The sequence below is a fragment of the Athene noctua genome, chromosome 5 (genome assembly GCF_965140245.1).
Source record: "Athene noctua chromosome 5, bAthNoc1.hap1.1, whole genome shotgun sequence".
NCBI classification, from domain to species: Eukaryota; Metazoa; Chordata; class Aves; order Strigiformes; family Strigidae; genus Athene; species Athene noctua.
In genome coordinates, this window is record NC_134041.1 from 64095299 (window position 1) to 64109705 (window position 14407).

The following is a 14407-nucleotide window of genomic DNA, read 5'->3' on the forward strand; positions in this document are numbered from 1 at the left end:
TGACTGAAATAGTTTCAAAAATAATATGGAAAACCGTATATAGATACCAACTGCATCCCCACAGCACTAAAGGGCTTTGACAATTCATCTTTGTCCACACCAAATTCTTTCCCTGTGTATCAGTATTCATATTTTGGCAATGACCTAAGGGCTGCCAAGGCAGACAGCTCTCAAAAAAAATAATACAAAAATAAACAGACATGATACTTTAAAGAAACATGCAAATTCTAACCTATTTGGTTTGTATTTATAAAGCCAAAATTACTCCAAGCCCTGTGCCTTGCCCTTCTGGCTGGCTATAGTGAATGCCCAACACTCTTCTCCGAGTGATCTCGGTAAGACCTACCTTTCTTCATGAACAAGACATGAAGACTCAAATGGAATACGGTCCACATGAATGAGCTCAAACGTTAATGGCCACTTCTACACTTTGTTTTCTCAACTCATTTTCCTAACTGATGATTTTATAAAACCCACATTCACATTGTGTTTACTGTATTCTACCTCACTGACTTTTCGGTTCATTTGTCTGGTATTATTCATAACTAGTCTGGGAATTAATTTTTAAAGCTGTAAGCACTTGATTCCTTTTTTAATTTGGCTTTCAGTAATGGGACTAATGTCATAGATGCTCAGGACAGATTTTTCGGCCCCCGTACTCTATTTCAGCCTCTGTTTGGCTCTTTTTTTCTTTACAACATAACTGACAGGTTCAACAGCAGCAGGCCACGGACAGAGGTGGTGGGTGAGAGGGGAAGAAATGTGAGGCCACTGCTTGCAGGGGACAACTATTTTGTTTGCCTTTAAACAGAGGATGCTTCAGCAGGGCAGGGAGCAGCAACAACTAACACGCACCTACGCTTCCACGTACCGTTTTCAAGCGTGCTCGGAGTCCCGATGCCTTTCCCCGAACACCCGTATTTCTTTCAAAGCAGGTGACAGCACCAAGAGGGAATCGCGGGTTTTAGGAGGGAGGAGCGGGGCGGCCCGGGACGCGCCCCCCGCTCCTCAGAGGGGGCCGGCCCGGCCCCGGGCGCCCTCCCCGGGCCTCCCGCCCTGTGTGTGACCTACGGCCCTCAGGGCCGCCTGGGGAGCGGTGCTGACCCGCCGCAAGGCCCTTCTCCCCCTCGCCGCGCCGCTCCGGCCCGGGCCCTGCCGAGCTCTCCCGGGCCGCCCCGAGCCGGCACCGCGCCTGCCCGCGGCCGGGCCCTCCGCCGCGGCCTTCCGGCTGCCGAGCGCCTGCGCGCCGCGGAGCATGGCCACGCCGGCCAAGCGGCGGGCCCGGCCCCAGCGCCCTGCCGAGGAGCCGGAGTCGGAGCCGGAGTCGGATTCGGAGTCGGAGTCGGACTCGGAGAGGATCGATGAGGTGAGCGGGGCCCTCCCGGCGCCAGCGGCCTGTGCGCGGGGCCTGGCCCGCCCGGCCCTGCCCGGCCCCTCTGTCGCGGCCGCCCCGCGCCCTCCCCTCCGCTCCGGAGCCGCTCGATAACTTGTAAAGCGGTAAAAAACGAGCAACCGGCCTCAAAAACCGCTGGGGGGTGGAGGGAGGGAGACACACACGGGGGTTGTCCGCGCTGTGAAGCCGCTTGCGGGGCACCCGCGGGTCGGGGCCCTGCGTGGGCCTGTGGGTTCCCGTGTTAAGGTGTGGGGGCGCGTAGTGGATGTCCGTAATCGGTGATGTGAAGTGTAATTCGGTTAGTTCTTGTGGAGAGTCTTAATTTTTTTGTGTTCTTTTTTCAACATTGGAATCCCCGAGGCCGCAAGGAGTCGAACAGATTCGGCCCTTGCCTGTAGGCCTGTTCACTGAAGGCAGCCCTCGAAAATTGGGCTTTCAACACTGATTTGCTCTGATTTCCTTTCTGTATAAGAAAGGGAGAAAAAAAAAAAAGAGAAAAAAACAAAACAAAACAGACCTCACAGAAATCATCAAATGTTAATTTCTTTCATTAATAACTTTCTTTATATCTCTGCACCTGGACATATGTGAAGATGCATTATTTAGTTGTGAAACACACACTGAGGGAGGAGCCCCCCTTTCTAGGAAAGGAAGAGATGCGCTGACACTGAACTCTTAAAATCTTCAGGTGATAAGGCAATCTCATTTTCACAGGGGTTAAAAGAGTTAAAGAATAGAAGTATCTATGGGTTTTAACTCTGTACATTTCAAATTAAATATTTTGCTAACCTGATTCACTTTATCTTTTTCTTAGATGAGGTCTTAGCTTATGCTAAGAAATAAAAACCCAAAACCTACCTTTTTTAAAAACTATGTCATGATTAAAAGTGTAGGTTTAATTGAGTTACTAGTCATACTAACATGATGGAAGAGCACATTTATCTTTTGCTAGAAATGTTAACCCACATTAAATGGGTGCTGACTTTGAGTTTACATGTTTGTAATGTTCTTGAGTAGCTCTGCTAGTATTTTGTGTACTGTTCTGTGTTTGTAAACTGATACAAGATGTTGCCCTGGTGTCTACACACTATGAAATTAAGGCTAATGGCAATATTTTTTTGTTGTTGTTGTTGTTTTTTTTTTGTTAAAGTGCACAGCATTCCTGCATAACATAGGTGGGACCCTGGTTTATATTGTGGTGTCTGTGGATGAAGTTTCTTGACTCTTCAGTGACAGGAGTTTTGGGGGTGGTTTCTGTGTGTCCCTGCACTGCTGTGCCCTACCGTGTTTTATTTGCAATTGTTTGTGCGCTGGGTACCATTCGCAGTATAACACTTAGTTTAATTTAGTAGTCCAGCTTTTGAGGATGATACATCACTATTACATCTATTTCAGCTTGGAAGTCTTGATACAAAGGTATACTGAATCTCCCTCAAGTCTTCTGTAAGACATCAAGGTGTGCATTGCTACTATTAAAGACATGTGCTGGGCGTTTTTAACTGTACAAACTCAGAAGTTGGTAGAGTCATGTACTTAAAGGGAGTTTGTTTCTCTGTAATTCTCAGCATTTTTAATTTAGCCATATGAAGCCTTTCTCTTCGCCTCTTACCACAAGTGGAAAAAAGGAAAATCTCTTCCTTTATGCAGATATTTTCTTCATAGAAAGGAGCGTGGGGTAGTTCTGTCAATCTGAGCACAACAATATAATTGCCAGGTAGGACCTGGTTGCTGAAAAGGAGCTTTGCTCACCTCTGTGTTGTATGTAGCAGAGTATAACAACTTGCTTTGCAGGCTCTTTCTTTGTTTTGGATGCAGCACAGGGGGAGGAGAATAAGCACACAGTAGCAAGACAGGACATTCAAAATATATGATGAGTCTTTATTTGCTTTTTCTTTTTTTTTAATCGATGAAAGATGGAGGGTTTGTAAACTCTCTCATCCAGGGCTGTTATTCTGGGTAGTGGAAAAGCCATGAAGCAAGACCAGTGCTAGAACATCTAGTGCTCCTGTGGTTTATATCAATTTTATGGCTATGATTTGCACAGTATTCAGAACCACTGTAAACTGTGTTTTGGTCAGAATTTATTGGCTTAATCATTCAGTGAGATCCTTGAATTTTAAAGCAGTCAGAAAGTTCCTGGATGCCAGGTGTGAATGCTCTATACACCGAAGATACAATCTGTTTTCTTATATAGGTAGCTTCTCGAGTAAATAATGTGCTCTCAGTTACCTCTGTGGAGCTTCATTGCTTTACTAGACCATAGAAGAATATCTGAGCATGTCTCCTGATTTTTATTACACCACCACCACCACCCCCCAAGGGGTTGTATATTTGTTTTCTACACTGTAAACAGATTTTTAAGGCTGTTCTCCCAGTGGACAATAAAGACCATGACCTCGATATGGGATTGGAGAGATTTGTGAGTCTTAATTGGTGACAAAAGTAAGGCTCAGTTGTTTGGAATGTTCAGAAAGTGGAATCCAAACCAACAATTAAAAGACACAAAGTAAATGTGGATGATCTTGAACAGAGGTTCACAGCAGAACAGGTAGGCCAGGCAGCCTTGGCAGGCAGTACCATTAATACAGAATACCAGTAAAAACCTTTGGTAGGTGCACAGCATTTGTTCTGGAAGGAGAAGCAGGAGTTCACATTCTGGTTTTGCTGTGACTGGGTCTCCTGTGACTACTGAACAGACTTCCAGAGTGGGGTTAATGGTACCATTAGGATTTGAGGAAATAGCAGAGGTATGGTTTTGGATGTAATTGTTTAAATGTTTGCAGCAATCTTCATCTTTAGCCAAGGCATTACACTCCAGTCCTGCAGTTTTAAGAGTTTAACTGCCTGGATCGAGCCTCTCTACAGTAAGAGTCTATGCGGTTACAATAAACATAATTGTGTGAACCAGATTGCAGGAACAAAGCATTAAAGGTTTGTTCACAACAGTTTGTAAGTCGGTTTTAAAAAGTTACTTTCACAGATGCTCTTTAAAGATACAGAAGAAATTATAACTTAACAATTGCTGAGATTACTGAAAGATGGAAATAAGTACCAATTCTGATGTCGACCATTACTTGTCTTCAAGCTTCTTATACTTTAGCTTTGTTTTGATACAGTTTCTTGCCAAGTATTTTTGATAATCTCTGTTTTACTTCTTCATAGGAAGTGAATATTGAATTCGAAGCACATTCCATATCAGACAATGACTATAATGGGATAAAGAAATTACTACAACAGGTACTTTGACTTCTTATTAACTTGGTTGATATGTCTATTGATAAAGAGTTAGGCAAAGTCATCAGTTCACATTATCTGTGTTGATTCATAGTTTTACTGTCCTTCAGCTCATGACTATTCAAATAATTACAGACACAGTGAGCATGTATCTTCTAAACTATCGTTTCAAGAAGTTTACCCAACGAACTGAGGGCTGTTCTTCCACAGTGTGTATAGTCTTTCTATCTTCATTGTGTTAGCTGCTCTCCAGAAAACTTGGTTCAATGTTAATCAGCTTCCTGGAGGTTTGGGGTTTTTTTTGTAAATTATGGCCCTTAAAAAAACAGACAAACAAGTGATGTATCTGTTTGACATGGCAGCTTCCAGTCTTCTTTTGGCTGTTTCTGTTGGAAACCTGTGCTCAGCAAGAATTCAGATCATATCAAGCTCAAAAGGATAGCAGATAGGCAAAATGCCAGCTTGTGGAGGGGCGAGGAGCAAGCGCTTAAAGAAGCTGGTCTTCAGTCTTGACAGTATTATATTGAGGGAAGTTAAATAAACTCGCTGGAAATTGAAAATGGAACAGAACATTGCATAACAATTTAGAGAAATTACTGACTTCATTTTCACCTAAGTGACTCATGATATATCATTAGGCCTAAAATTTCTTAATACTTGTTTCTTCTCTTCCAGTTGTTTTTAAAAGCGCCTGTTAACATTGCTGAATTAACTGATATATTAATACAGCAGAATCATATTGGAAGTATTATCAAGGTAAGACAGAATTTACATTTGTAAATGAAATACAGTACTTTTTATGTTGAAGTGACATAACAGACTTTCAGAAAGGTATGCTGTCTTTGTAAATGGTATGCTTTTTTGCTTTGAGAATAATTCATAGAATCACAGAATCATAGAACAGTTTGGGTTGGAAGAGTCCCTCAAGATCATCCAGTCAGGATGTTCTATGGGCAGGGCCACCTTCCACTAGCCCAGGTTGCCCAAAGCCCCGTCCAACCTGGCCTTGAACCCTGCCAGGGAGGGGGCAGCCACAGCTTCTCTGGGCAGCCTGTGCCAGGGCCTCACCCCCCTCACAGGGGAGAATTTCTGCCTCAGATCTCATCTAAATCTCCCCTCTGTCAGTTTAAACCCATGACCCCTTGTCCTATCCCCACACCCCTGATCCAGAGTCCCTCCCCGTTTTCTTGTAGCCCCTTTCAGTCCTGGAAGGCTGCTGGGAGACCTTAGGGTCTCCCCGGAGCCTTCTCTTCTCCAGCTGAACCCCCCAACTCTCTCAGCCTGTCCTCACAGGGGGGCTCCAGCCCCCCCAGCATCTCCGTGGCCTCCTCTGGCCCCGCTCGAGCAGGTCCGTGTCCTTCTGCTGTTGGTGCCCCAGAGCTGGACCCAGCCCTGCAGGGGGGTCTCACAGAGCGGAGCAGAGGGGGAGAATCCCCCCCTCGCCCTGCTGCCCACCCTGCTCTGGGTGCAGCCCAGGACACAGCTGGGTATATATGGTATATAAATATTCTATGGGAGCTGAAATATTTCAGCCTGGTTTCAACCAAACAAGGAAGTTGATTTTTTATTTTGGTTGGCTTCTTTTTACATATGGAATGCTTTTCACTTTTCTGTCTGAATTTTGGTGTAGTAAATTAATAATGCTGAAAATGCTATGGAGAAGTTTGTCACTATCTCCATTATAACAGGACCTTGTGCTTTCCCTGCATTCTCAGGATGTACAGAGATACAGAGTGAAAACATCCTGCGTGCAGTTTCATTTTGATCAGGGTTCTTTGGGCATAGGAAAGGATCCTGCAGTGAGTCCTGAGCACATTCTGCTCTGGCAGTGGAGTGCTGCAGGGGCTGTGTAAAGGCTGCACTCTGCAGTACTGTGTAGTCCTCAAGATGTCATGGCCATGTTGATTTCAAACCCAGACAAGCTGCCCCCACAGCACAGCTGTGCCGTTGTAACATGTTGCATGGTAGCATTCCTATACAATCCCTTTTTGTCCTGTGCCAACAGTTTTTCCACCCAAGTTTAATACGATCGTTATATTACAACTGCGTGACCCCCCAGTTCTTTCCCCAAGTTTTTCACTGCAGTTTTATTGAGCTTTTTGTTTCACTCTCTATCAAATCTCTATTGCTCTACGGTTTTTAAGACTTTGCAGGTTTATTTCCCTACGTTAGAAACTGAAGAAAATTGGTTTTGCTTAAGATATTGCCATCCTGTGTACCAAGATGCTGCTTATTATATGTGAGCTATCAAATTTTAGTGCCTTTCAGAAGATCCTGCTGTAGAAGATACATGGCCTGGCTCTCTCTGTAGCTGGCGCTAAGTACACAGAGACATTCAGTGATATGACACTTTCATAACTGTAACCAGAATTTGTAGGTTGTGTGTTTGTACAGATTAGCTGGATGGTTGTCATCTGCTGAGCATCTTCTGGAAAATAAAAAAAATCTTTTGCTGCAGAGTGGAAATAGAATGTCAATACGAGTTGTTGTTTTTTCTTTCATGAAACAGCAAGCAGAAGTCGAAGAAGACAGTAGTGATGATGATGACGAAGATGATGATGAAGTCTTTGGTGTTATAAGCTGCTTAAACTTAACGGAAAGGAAGGTTGGTATGCCTCATTAACACCTAGACAGTAATAAGTGAGACGGCATCCTGCTTTTCTGCCTTGTATAACAAGCCTAGGCAGCCAGATCAGGATTTTGAATTCCAGCATGCAGGACTATGGTCTTAAAATTTGCACATCACTGAGCTTTTGGATTGAGTCCAGCATAACTTGCTGAAGGTCAAACATAAAGCAAAGAATGGAATAGAGAGTTAAAACTAGGTCTAATAGTAATTCGAGGGTAGCTGAACTGTCAGCCTTTTGTATTTCTTGACTTTCATCTTTCGTATCTTTTGAGTTTTGCTGTTGAATGTACTTGTGTTGCAGCTCCTCGCTGCCTTCCTATCAGTTAAGAACCTTTGTTTGCCCTCAGCTTCAGGGTTGGTAAATAATTTCAGAGAAATTGTACAGTACTATAGAGACTGCTTGAGGAAGTTACCAGTAGGCCTGTAGAATATTCCCTTGAAACTCACATTCGAGGTTTTCTTGTGTAAATTGTTCTATAACGTAAAGAAAATATACCTTTTGATTCTAGGGTATGCAGTGTGCTGAACAAATCAAAGAGCTGATTCTAAGTCGGTGTGAGAAGAGCTGTGAACAGCACGTGGTTGAACAACTGAATAAACTCTTAAATGACAGTACTAAGCCTGTGGGTCTTATACTAAGTGAAAGATTCATTAACGTTCCGCCACAGATTGCTCTGCCCATGCACCAGCAGCTTCAGTAAGTTTGGGGTTTTTTTGACATGATGTTGAATAGTACTTTTTCTTCATATTTTTTCAGAAATCTTATGTATATAGAAGTGTGCTAAGACAGGTGATACTATAGATATAAGTAAGAGATGAATAGAAAAAAATATCATGTCGTATAAGGTCTTCAGTTAATTTTTGAGCATTTTTTTATATATTTAGGCTTTTCAAACTCATTATACTTTGAGACAGAGGAAATCATTTAAGAATATGTGCAGTTCTACTCCAGAAATAGCTGTGTGTATATTGTAGTTTATCTTTGTATTGCAGATTATTTTCATATTGATCTAGGAAAATGTAAAAATGAGAACTTTTTATAGCGTACTGATAACAAGCAGCTTGGATGTTTCTGCTCATGTACTAATGTCTGGCTGTGGTATGGAAGATTTGGATTGTGGGACAGTGTTTTGATTAGTTTCAAGTAAATGAGTGAAACAGGTTAGGTGCCGGTTGATCTCTGCCAGTTTATGGATTGATATCATAGCCTGGGTGACAGTAAGTAAATAAATCCACTGAGATACAACGCTACGCTGTTTCAGTGCCATGTTGAGAACCAGGAAATGATGTTGGATAAGGAGCTTCAGTACTCAAACTAATGCTTTTTTCTTTTTCCTGCGGTTTTTTTTTTTTCTTATTTTGCCTCATGTGAGGTGAGATTAGAAGTCATATTAAGTTGAGAGCTGTCATGGCTCATGTAAACAATAAAATAGACCTTTAAGCAATTACTACTTTGATACGAAGGCAAGCGTGTAGATAGGGTTGGTCAGGAAGGTTTTTAGAGAAAGACATGAGGTGCTTGAAGGCTTAGCTTTGAGGTTTACCACTAGCATGGCACCTCTCACAATTCGAATTCAGATCTCAGCCTCTTTGTCTTAAGGGTTTAGGATCTGTTGCAGTGACAACATGTGTAACACAAGGATGGACAAGAGTGTTTTCTGGCGCTTCAGTTATAGTTCCTCATGAGTAGTGTGATGTATTTTCAGGAGAGTTGCACTTAGAATCGTTTCACAGACTTTCTACCATAAAAAATGGTAGAATAACATAAAAAATGGCTTATATTGTGAGGTGTGGAGAGAAAGCCATATTTTTATTGTTTTAAAATGCAAATAGTATGTTTAAGTACTGGGAATGAATACGCAAAATTTGTTTTCTGAGGCACTTGTAAGAGAATAGGCTGCAATTTGACCATCCTTTCTATACTAACACATTCTAAAGTTTATTTACACACTTGTTGAGGGTTTAAATTGTGTATGTAAATGTATTTTTAATTTGCATGTGTAAACATTTATTTATCTTCAGGAAAGAGTTGACTGAGGCACAGAGAACAAACAAACCTTGTGGAAAGTGCCACTACTATCTTCTTATCAGCAAGACCTTTACAGAAACCACCAAGAGCAATTCTAAGAGGAGGGAAGGGAGAAATCAGCAAAAGGAGGAATTAATGTTTGCAAATGCAGAGGAAGAATTCTTCTATGAGGTAACATGGGATTGTTTGAATTTAAAATCTTTGGTTTTCTTTACATGTTGGCAAAAAAGGTGCTTCACCTTAAATTCAAGGGAGGCTTTTAAAAGGATATAGTCTTCTAATCTTTTAAATTAAATCCAGCTTTTTTTAAAGTAGTGTTGAGAGATGAGCAAGCAACCTCCCTCTGGGTATTGAGCACAACATCTTTTGTATTTAGAGAATCATGGAAAGGTGTGCTATCCATACATTCAAATTATTAAATTCATCCTCCACACTGACATGAATTTACTAATATTTGTATGGGGTCACAGTTAACCTGACCATAAGATGGTATGGCATAGACTGCCTGTGGCAGAGTTACTACCTGATAGGGTTTCCAGTGATATGAGGATAATGGAAGAATTCCAAGAGCAACTGAAATAAGCAGAGACTTTAGAGGAAAGATCGGGTGTTACTTTGTCTTGAGGCCAGTGTCTTGACCTCAAAGAATCAACAGATTTTGTCGCTTTACTCATACAGCAATGCTGAAATGATTGAATTGAATGTAACAATTTTTAGACTTGTAGAAAAACTGTGAGTGGTATGTCCACGTTTTTAGGATGAACAACTGGTAATAAATCTGGATATTGACTTTTGCAGCCTAGCTAAATGTCCCAGGCCTTCTGAGTTTAGCAAAGTTTGGAATTCCTTTTTTTTGGAGAACAGTGCAGTTGTCTACTTTAATCTGAATAATAAAAAATATCAAAGACTTGTTACATTGCTGTGTCAGTTGAACAGAGAAGACTGCGTGTGTGAAATGCAGGATGTGCAGGTTAGCTTGAGTATCTGTCAGTGAGATTCAAGCTAACATGATTTACATGACAAGTATTCAAGAGTGGCAGCTCAAATGACAGGTAGCAACTTGCAAGGGTGCTTTAACCTCATCGAGTGTTGCAGCTTTAAGCACTTAGAAGAATAAAGATTAAAAAAAAAAAAAAAGGAGTCTCAGATAGAGTCTTGATCGGCATCTGCAATGCCTGTTAATACTGAATTAATGTTAATACGGGATGGTTGCACTTAAAGATTTGGGGTCAGCGGCTCCATGTCCAAGTGTTGAGCAGTGGTGAGTGGTGTCCTCAGGGGTGGGTGTTGGGACCGGCGCTGTTTAACATCTTTGTCAGCGACATGGGCAGTGGGATCGAGGCACCCTCAGCAAGTTCACCAACGACCCCGAGCTGTGTGGGGTGGTGACACCCCGGAGGGAAGGGATGTGCCATCCAGAGGGACCTGGACAGGCTGGAGAGGTGGGATGTGCAAACCCCATGGAGTTCAACAAGGCCAAGGGCAAGGTCCTGCCCGTGGGTCGGGGCAATCCCCAGCACAAATCCAGGCTGGGCGAGGAGTGGCTGGAGAGCAGCCCCGAGGAGAAGGACTTGGGGGTATCAGTGGATGGAAAACTGACTGTGAGCCAGCAACGTGCGCTGGCAGCCCAGAAAGGCCCCGTGTGCTGGGCTGCACCCAGAGCAGGGTGGGCAGCAGGGCGAGGGGGGGATTCTCCCCCTCTGCTCCGCTCTGTGAGACCCCCCTGCAGGGCTGGGTCCAGCTCTGGGGCACCAACAGCAGAAGGACACGGACCTGCTCGAGCGGGGCCAGAGGAGGCCACGGAGATGCTGGGGGGGCTGGAGCCCCCCCTGTGAGGACAGGCTGAGAGAGTTGGGGGGTTCAGCTGGAGAAGAGAAGGCTCCGGGGAGACCCTAAGGTCTCCCAGCAGCCTTCCAGGACTGAAAGGGGCTACAAGAAAACGGGGAGGGACTCTGGATCAGGGGTGTGGGGATAGGACAAGGGGTCATGCTTTTAAACTGACAGAGGGGAGATTCAGATGAGATGTGAGGCAGAAATTCTTCCCTGTGAGGGGGGTGAGGCCCTGGCACAGGCTGCCCAGAGAAGCTGTGGCTGCCCCCTCCCTGGCAGGGTTCAAGGCCAGGTTGGACGGGGCTTTGGGCAACCTGGGCTAGTGGAAGGTGGCCCTGCCCAGGGCAGGGGGGTGGGACTGGATGGGCTTTAAGGTCCCTTCCAACCCAAACCATTCTGTGATTCTGTGATCTCATTTCCTTGCCTCTACATAGTTAGTCCTGTGTTAGAAGGAAGCAGCTGTTGAGGCTTTATTTAGATTTGGTAATGCAGTTAAATGCATCTCTCTCCGATCTCTTCCGAAGATACTTAACAAATTCAAATCTCTGCATATTTCCTTTTGGATACCTTTTACTTTCAAACAATGGTCAGAATAAAAGAACTCTTGAAGATCCAAACAAGTAGATATCACTTCACTTTTTTTTTTTGTTTCTATTCAACTCAGGGCAAGTATAAAAAATGCTAAAATACTGAGATGAAAATATTACTTCCTATTTCCTAAGGCAACCTGTCTACACAATTCTGTTTGTCCCAAGCCAGATCAAGTGAGGGGAAGATGCAGGAAATTAAATTAAAAATATACTTTGAAATGTAAAGAAGTTTTCATTGTTCTTTATTTTTTCTTTTCAAAGCTTTAAAAATATTATTCTACAGTATTATTGCTTTGTCAAGAGACCATTATTTTTCATTTCTGGCAGTGGCTACAGGATAGAGTACTTGCACATGCATCATACAGTTAATGGCAGAGGTTCCTGTGTGTAATCATTCGTAACATTCTATTAGCAGCTATGGTATGGCTGTAATTTTATTTCTTGGGAAGAAGAAAAATATAAGTGGGTGAATTCATTGTTAGCTATAGCGAATATTGTTGTAGCCTCTGTGCAGTAACAAATTCAGGAATTTCTTTTTGTGTTCCTGCCACAGCAGCTTTACCAACTGAACTTGAAAACTCTGTGTAAACATGTTATTGTAAAACCAAAGGGGAGAAGCCTGGATGCCCGTGTGCCCACGGGTGTTATGTTCTAGAAGGTCTATTTTGTATTTATCTCTGTTTTGTTATTTTGAGTGGCATTTTAAAGACTAATTGTGTGCTTTTATCTAAATTGCAATAATTTTCAGCTCAAGTGGATAGACTCAAACTGGACGTGATTTTCTTTTTAACAGTCTTTCTAGTGTTTTTAATAAATTCATTTTAAACATTATGGAGGATATTGGATTAGGTGGGTCTCCGTACTTAATACTGTATATGTGTTAAATTAGTGTTGGAGTGTATATCCTCCCTGATCATACATAACATTAATTAGTTTGCCATAAACCAGTATTAAATGTGGTGAGGCAGACATTTAGAGCCATATAAAAGCGAGAGAAGCCATTTTTGCACTTGTCAGTTCCCTGTGCTTTGTTCTGTTCCTTAAAATGTAATTGAGGGAGCAGAAGAAAAGCTCTATTATAACCAAACTCGGAACTGATTAAAGATTTAGGGCCTCCATTGGTCAAATTGTTGGTTCTTATGCAAAGCCACTCAATTAATATGATCGTTCTTCCAAAATTAAATGTACAACCTTGAGATTTTGTTAGTAAATAGCAAACCTAAAAGGAGACTGGATCTTAACTTTCCCTGCAAAGGGGAGAGGTTAGATAAGTTTTTCTACTTAGAAGTTCAGTTCCTACTTCTTAATCTGACTTGTGTGAGAACTAGGAATGTTTGTTAGGTAAGTTTTTTTCTTATCCATCAGGTATTTTGTCTAGAAAAGCAAAGAACAATCCCTTTTTTTATATCTCTATGCAGTATATATCATGAAAAGAAATAATACACGTTATGGACATCTACCTATGTGAAGAAGCATCCTTTATACATTTTTCAGTGGCTCCAGCCATCTAGAGACTTTCCAAGAGCTTTTTGAAATTCTGCTCAGGATTCACATTAGTGCCCATCCCCTTAATATTTAATTTCCATTGGCAGTGTGAAAGAGGCGATTACTGCAAGACATATTCTTACAGATATGTTAATTTTTAGGACTCTGAGCAGTTTTAGAGTAGACCATGAGAAGCACAGAGCCTGTTTGTGGCTACAGGCCTTCCATGTCTTGCCCACAACAAGCTGTCATCTTCAGTGCAGGCTCTATTCTACCTGCACTCTCTCCCCGTTCTTTTTATCTGGGTTTTGGCTGATCTGCCAGTTCTCAAAATTACACAGTTAGTGACTTACTCTTATTCCAGGATTGAAGGTCTGTTAAGATACCTCTGTTACTGGTCAAGAATCCCTGCTAGTTGGCACAACTAAGGGTTGACATTTCTTACTGTGGTAATATGGAATAAAATGCTGCCTTAAAACCATCTAAAATGAGGCACGTACGCATATAAAGAGGCATCGTTGTGGGTTTTTTTTTTTCCTCTTGAGTCTTTTTTCTGATACCAAACCATAATGACAGCAATCATTTTAGAATGTAATATGAATTATGTAAATTCTGTGAAAAGCAAATAGTTTAAAACACTTCGAAGTGGATTCTCCTGTAGGTTTTTTGGTGGACCTTTTAAGAGGTGAAGAAATAACTTCTTAATAAGCATGTCCATAACAGGGTAATTATTTTTACGTTGTTTAGACGATGTATTATCTTCATGCTAATTAAAAATTTTAATCCTAATGCATTTATTTCTGTTGTTTAGAAAGCCTTTCTGAAGTTCAACTACTCTGTGCAAGAGGAAAGTGACACCTGCTTGGGCGGCAGATGGTCCTTTGATGATGTACCGATGAAACCTTTGCGGACTGTTATGATAGTTCCAGCTGATGGAATTAATGTAATTATGGATAAACTCAGAGACTATCTCTCACTTTGAACTTCCCTATAAACACCATTTTTTGTAAAGCAGCCATTCAGAACTAGGACTTCACGATATTTTCAGAAGACTGCTCTTGAATTAATGGGTTTTTACTGCTCAAATGCTTCCTCTGTACACTTAGAGGACAAATAGGTGTTTCAACTAAAAATATCCATCAAATTAATATTTTTAAATACTGTATCTTATTATACTTCGGTATCATCATTAAGCAGTCAATAAAAACCCAGTGTTA

General features: G+C 42.0%; 2 protein-coding genes across 4 annotated transcripts in view; one reads left to right on the forward strand and one right to left on the reverse strand.

The window, feature by feature from the left end:
• UROS (uroporphyrinogen III synthase) overlaps window positions 1–1253 on the reverse strand; it is a 19758-nt gene extending 18505 nt beyond the window's left edge. For 2 of the 3 annotated variants that reach the window (XM_074907946.1, XM_074907948.1), the window contains exon 1: window positions 872–1253. The gene's annotated coding sequence lies outside the window, so the exon portion shown is untranslated. The remainder of the gene's footprint in view (window positions 1–871) is intronic. The other variant, XM_074907945.1, reaches the window with a different exon arrangement.
• Window positions 1228–14388, forward strand: BCCIP (BRCA2 and CDKN1A interacting protein). The gene is made up of 7 exons (XM_074907949.1): window positions 1228–1366; window positions 4556–4630; window positions 5303–5383; window positions 7137–7232; window positions 7766–7953; window positions 9279–9456; window positions 14002–14388. Exons 1-7 carry the CDS (start codon window positions 1256–1258, stop codon window positions 14170–14172), a joined length of 900 nt encoding a protein of 299 aa, XP_074764050.1. The 5' UTR covers window positions 1228–1255; the 3' UTR covers window positions 14173–14388.
• The last annotated feature ends 19 nt before the right edge of the window (window positions 14389–14407 follow it).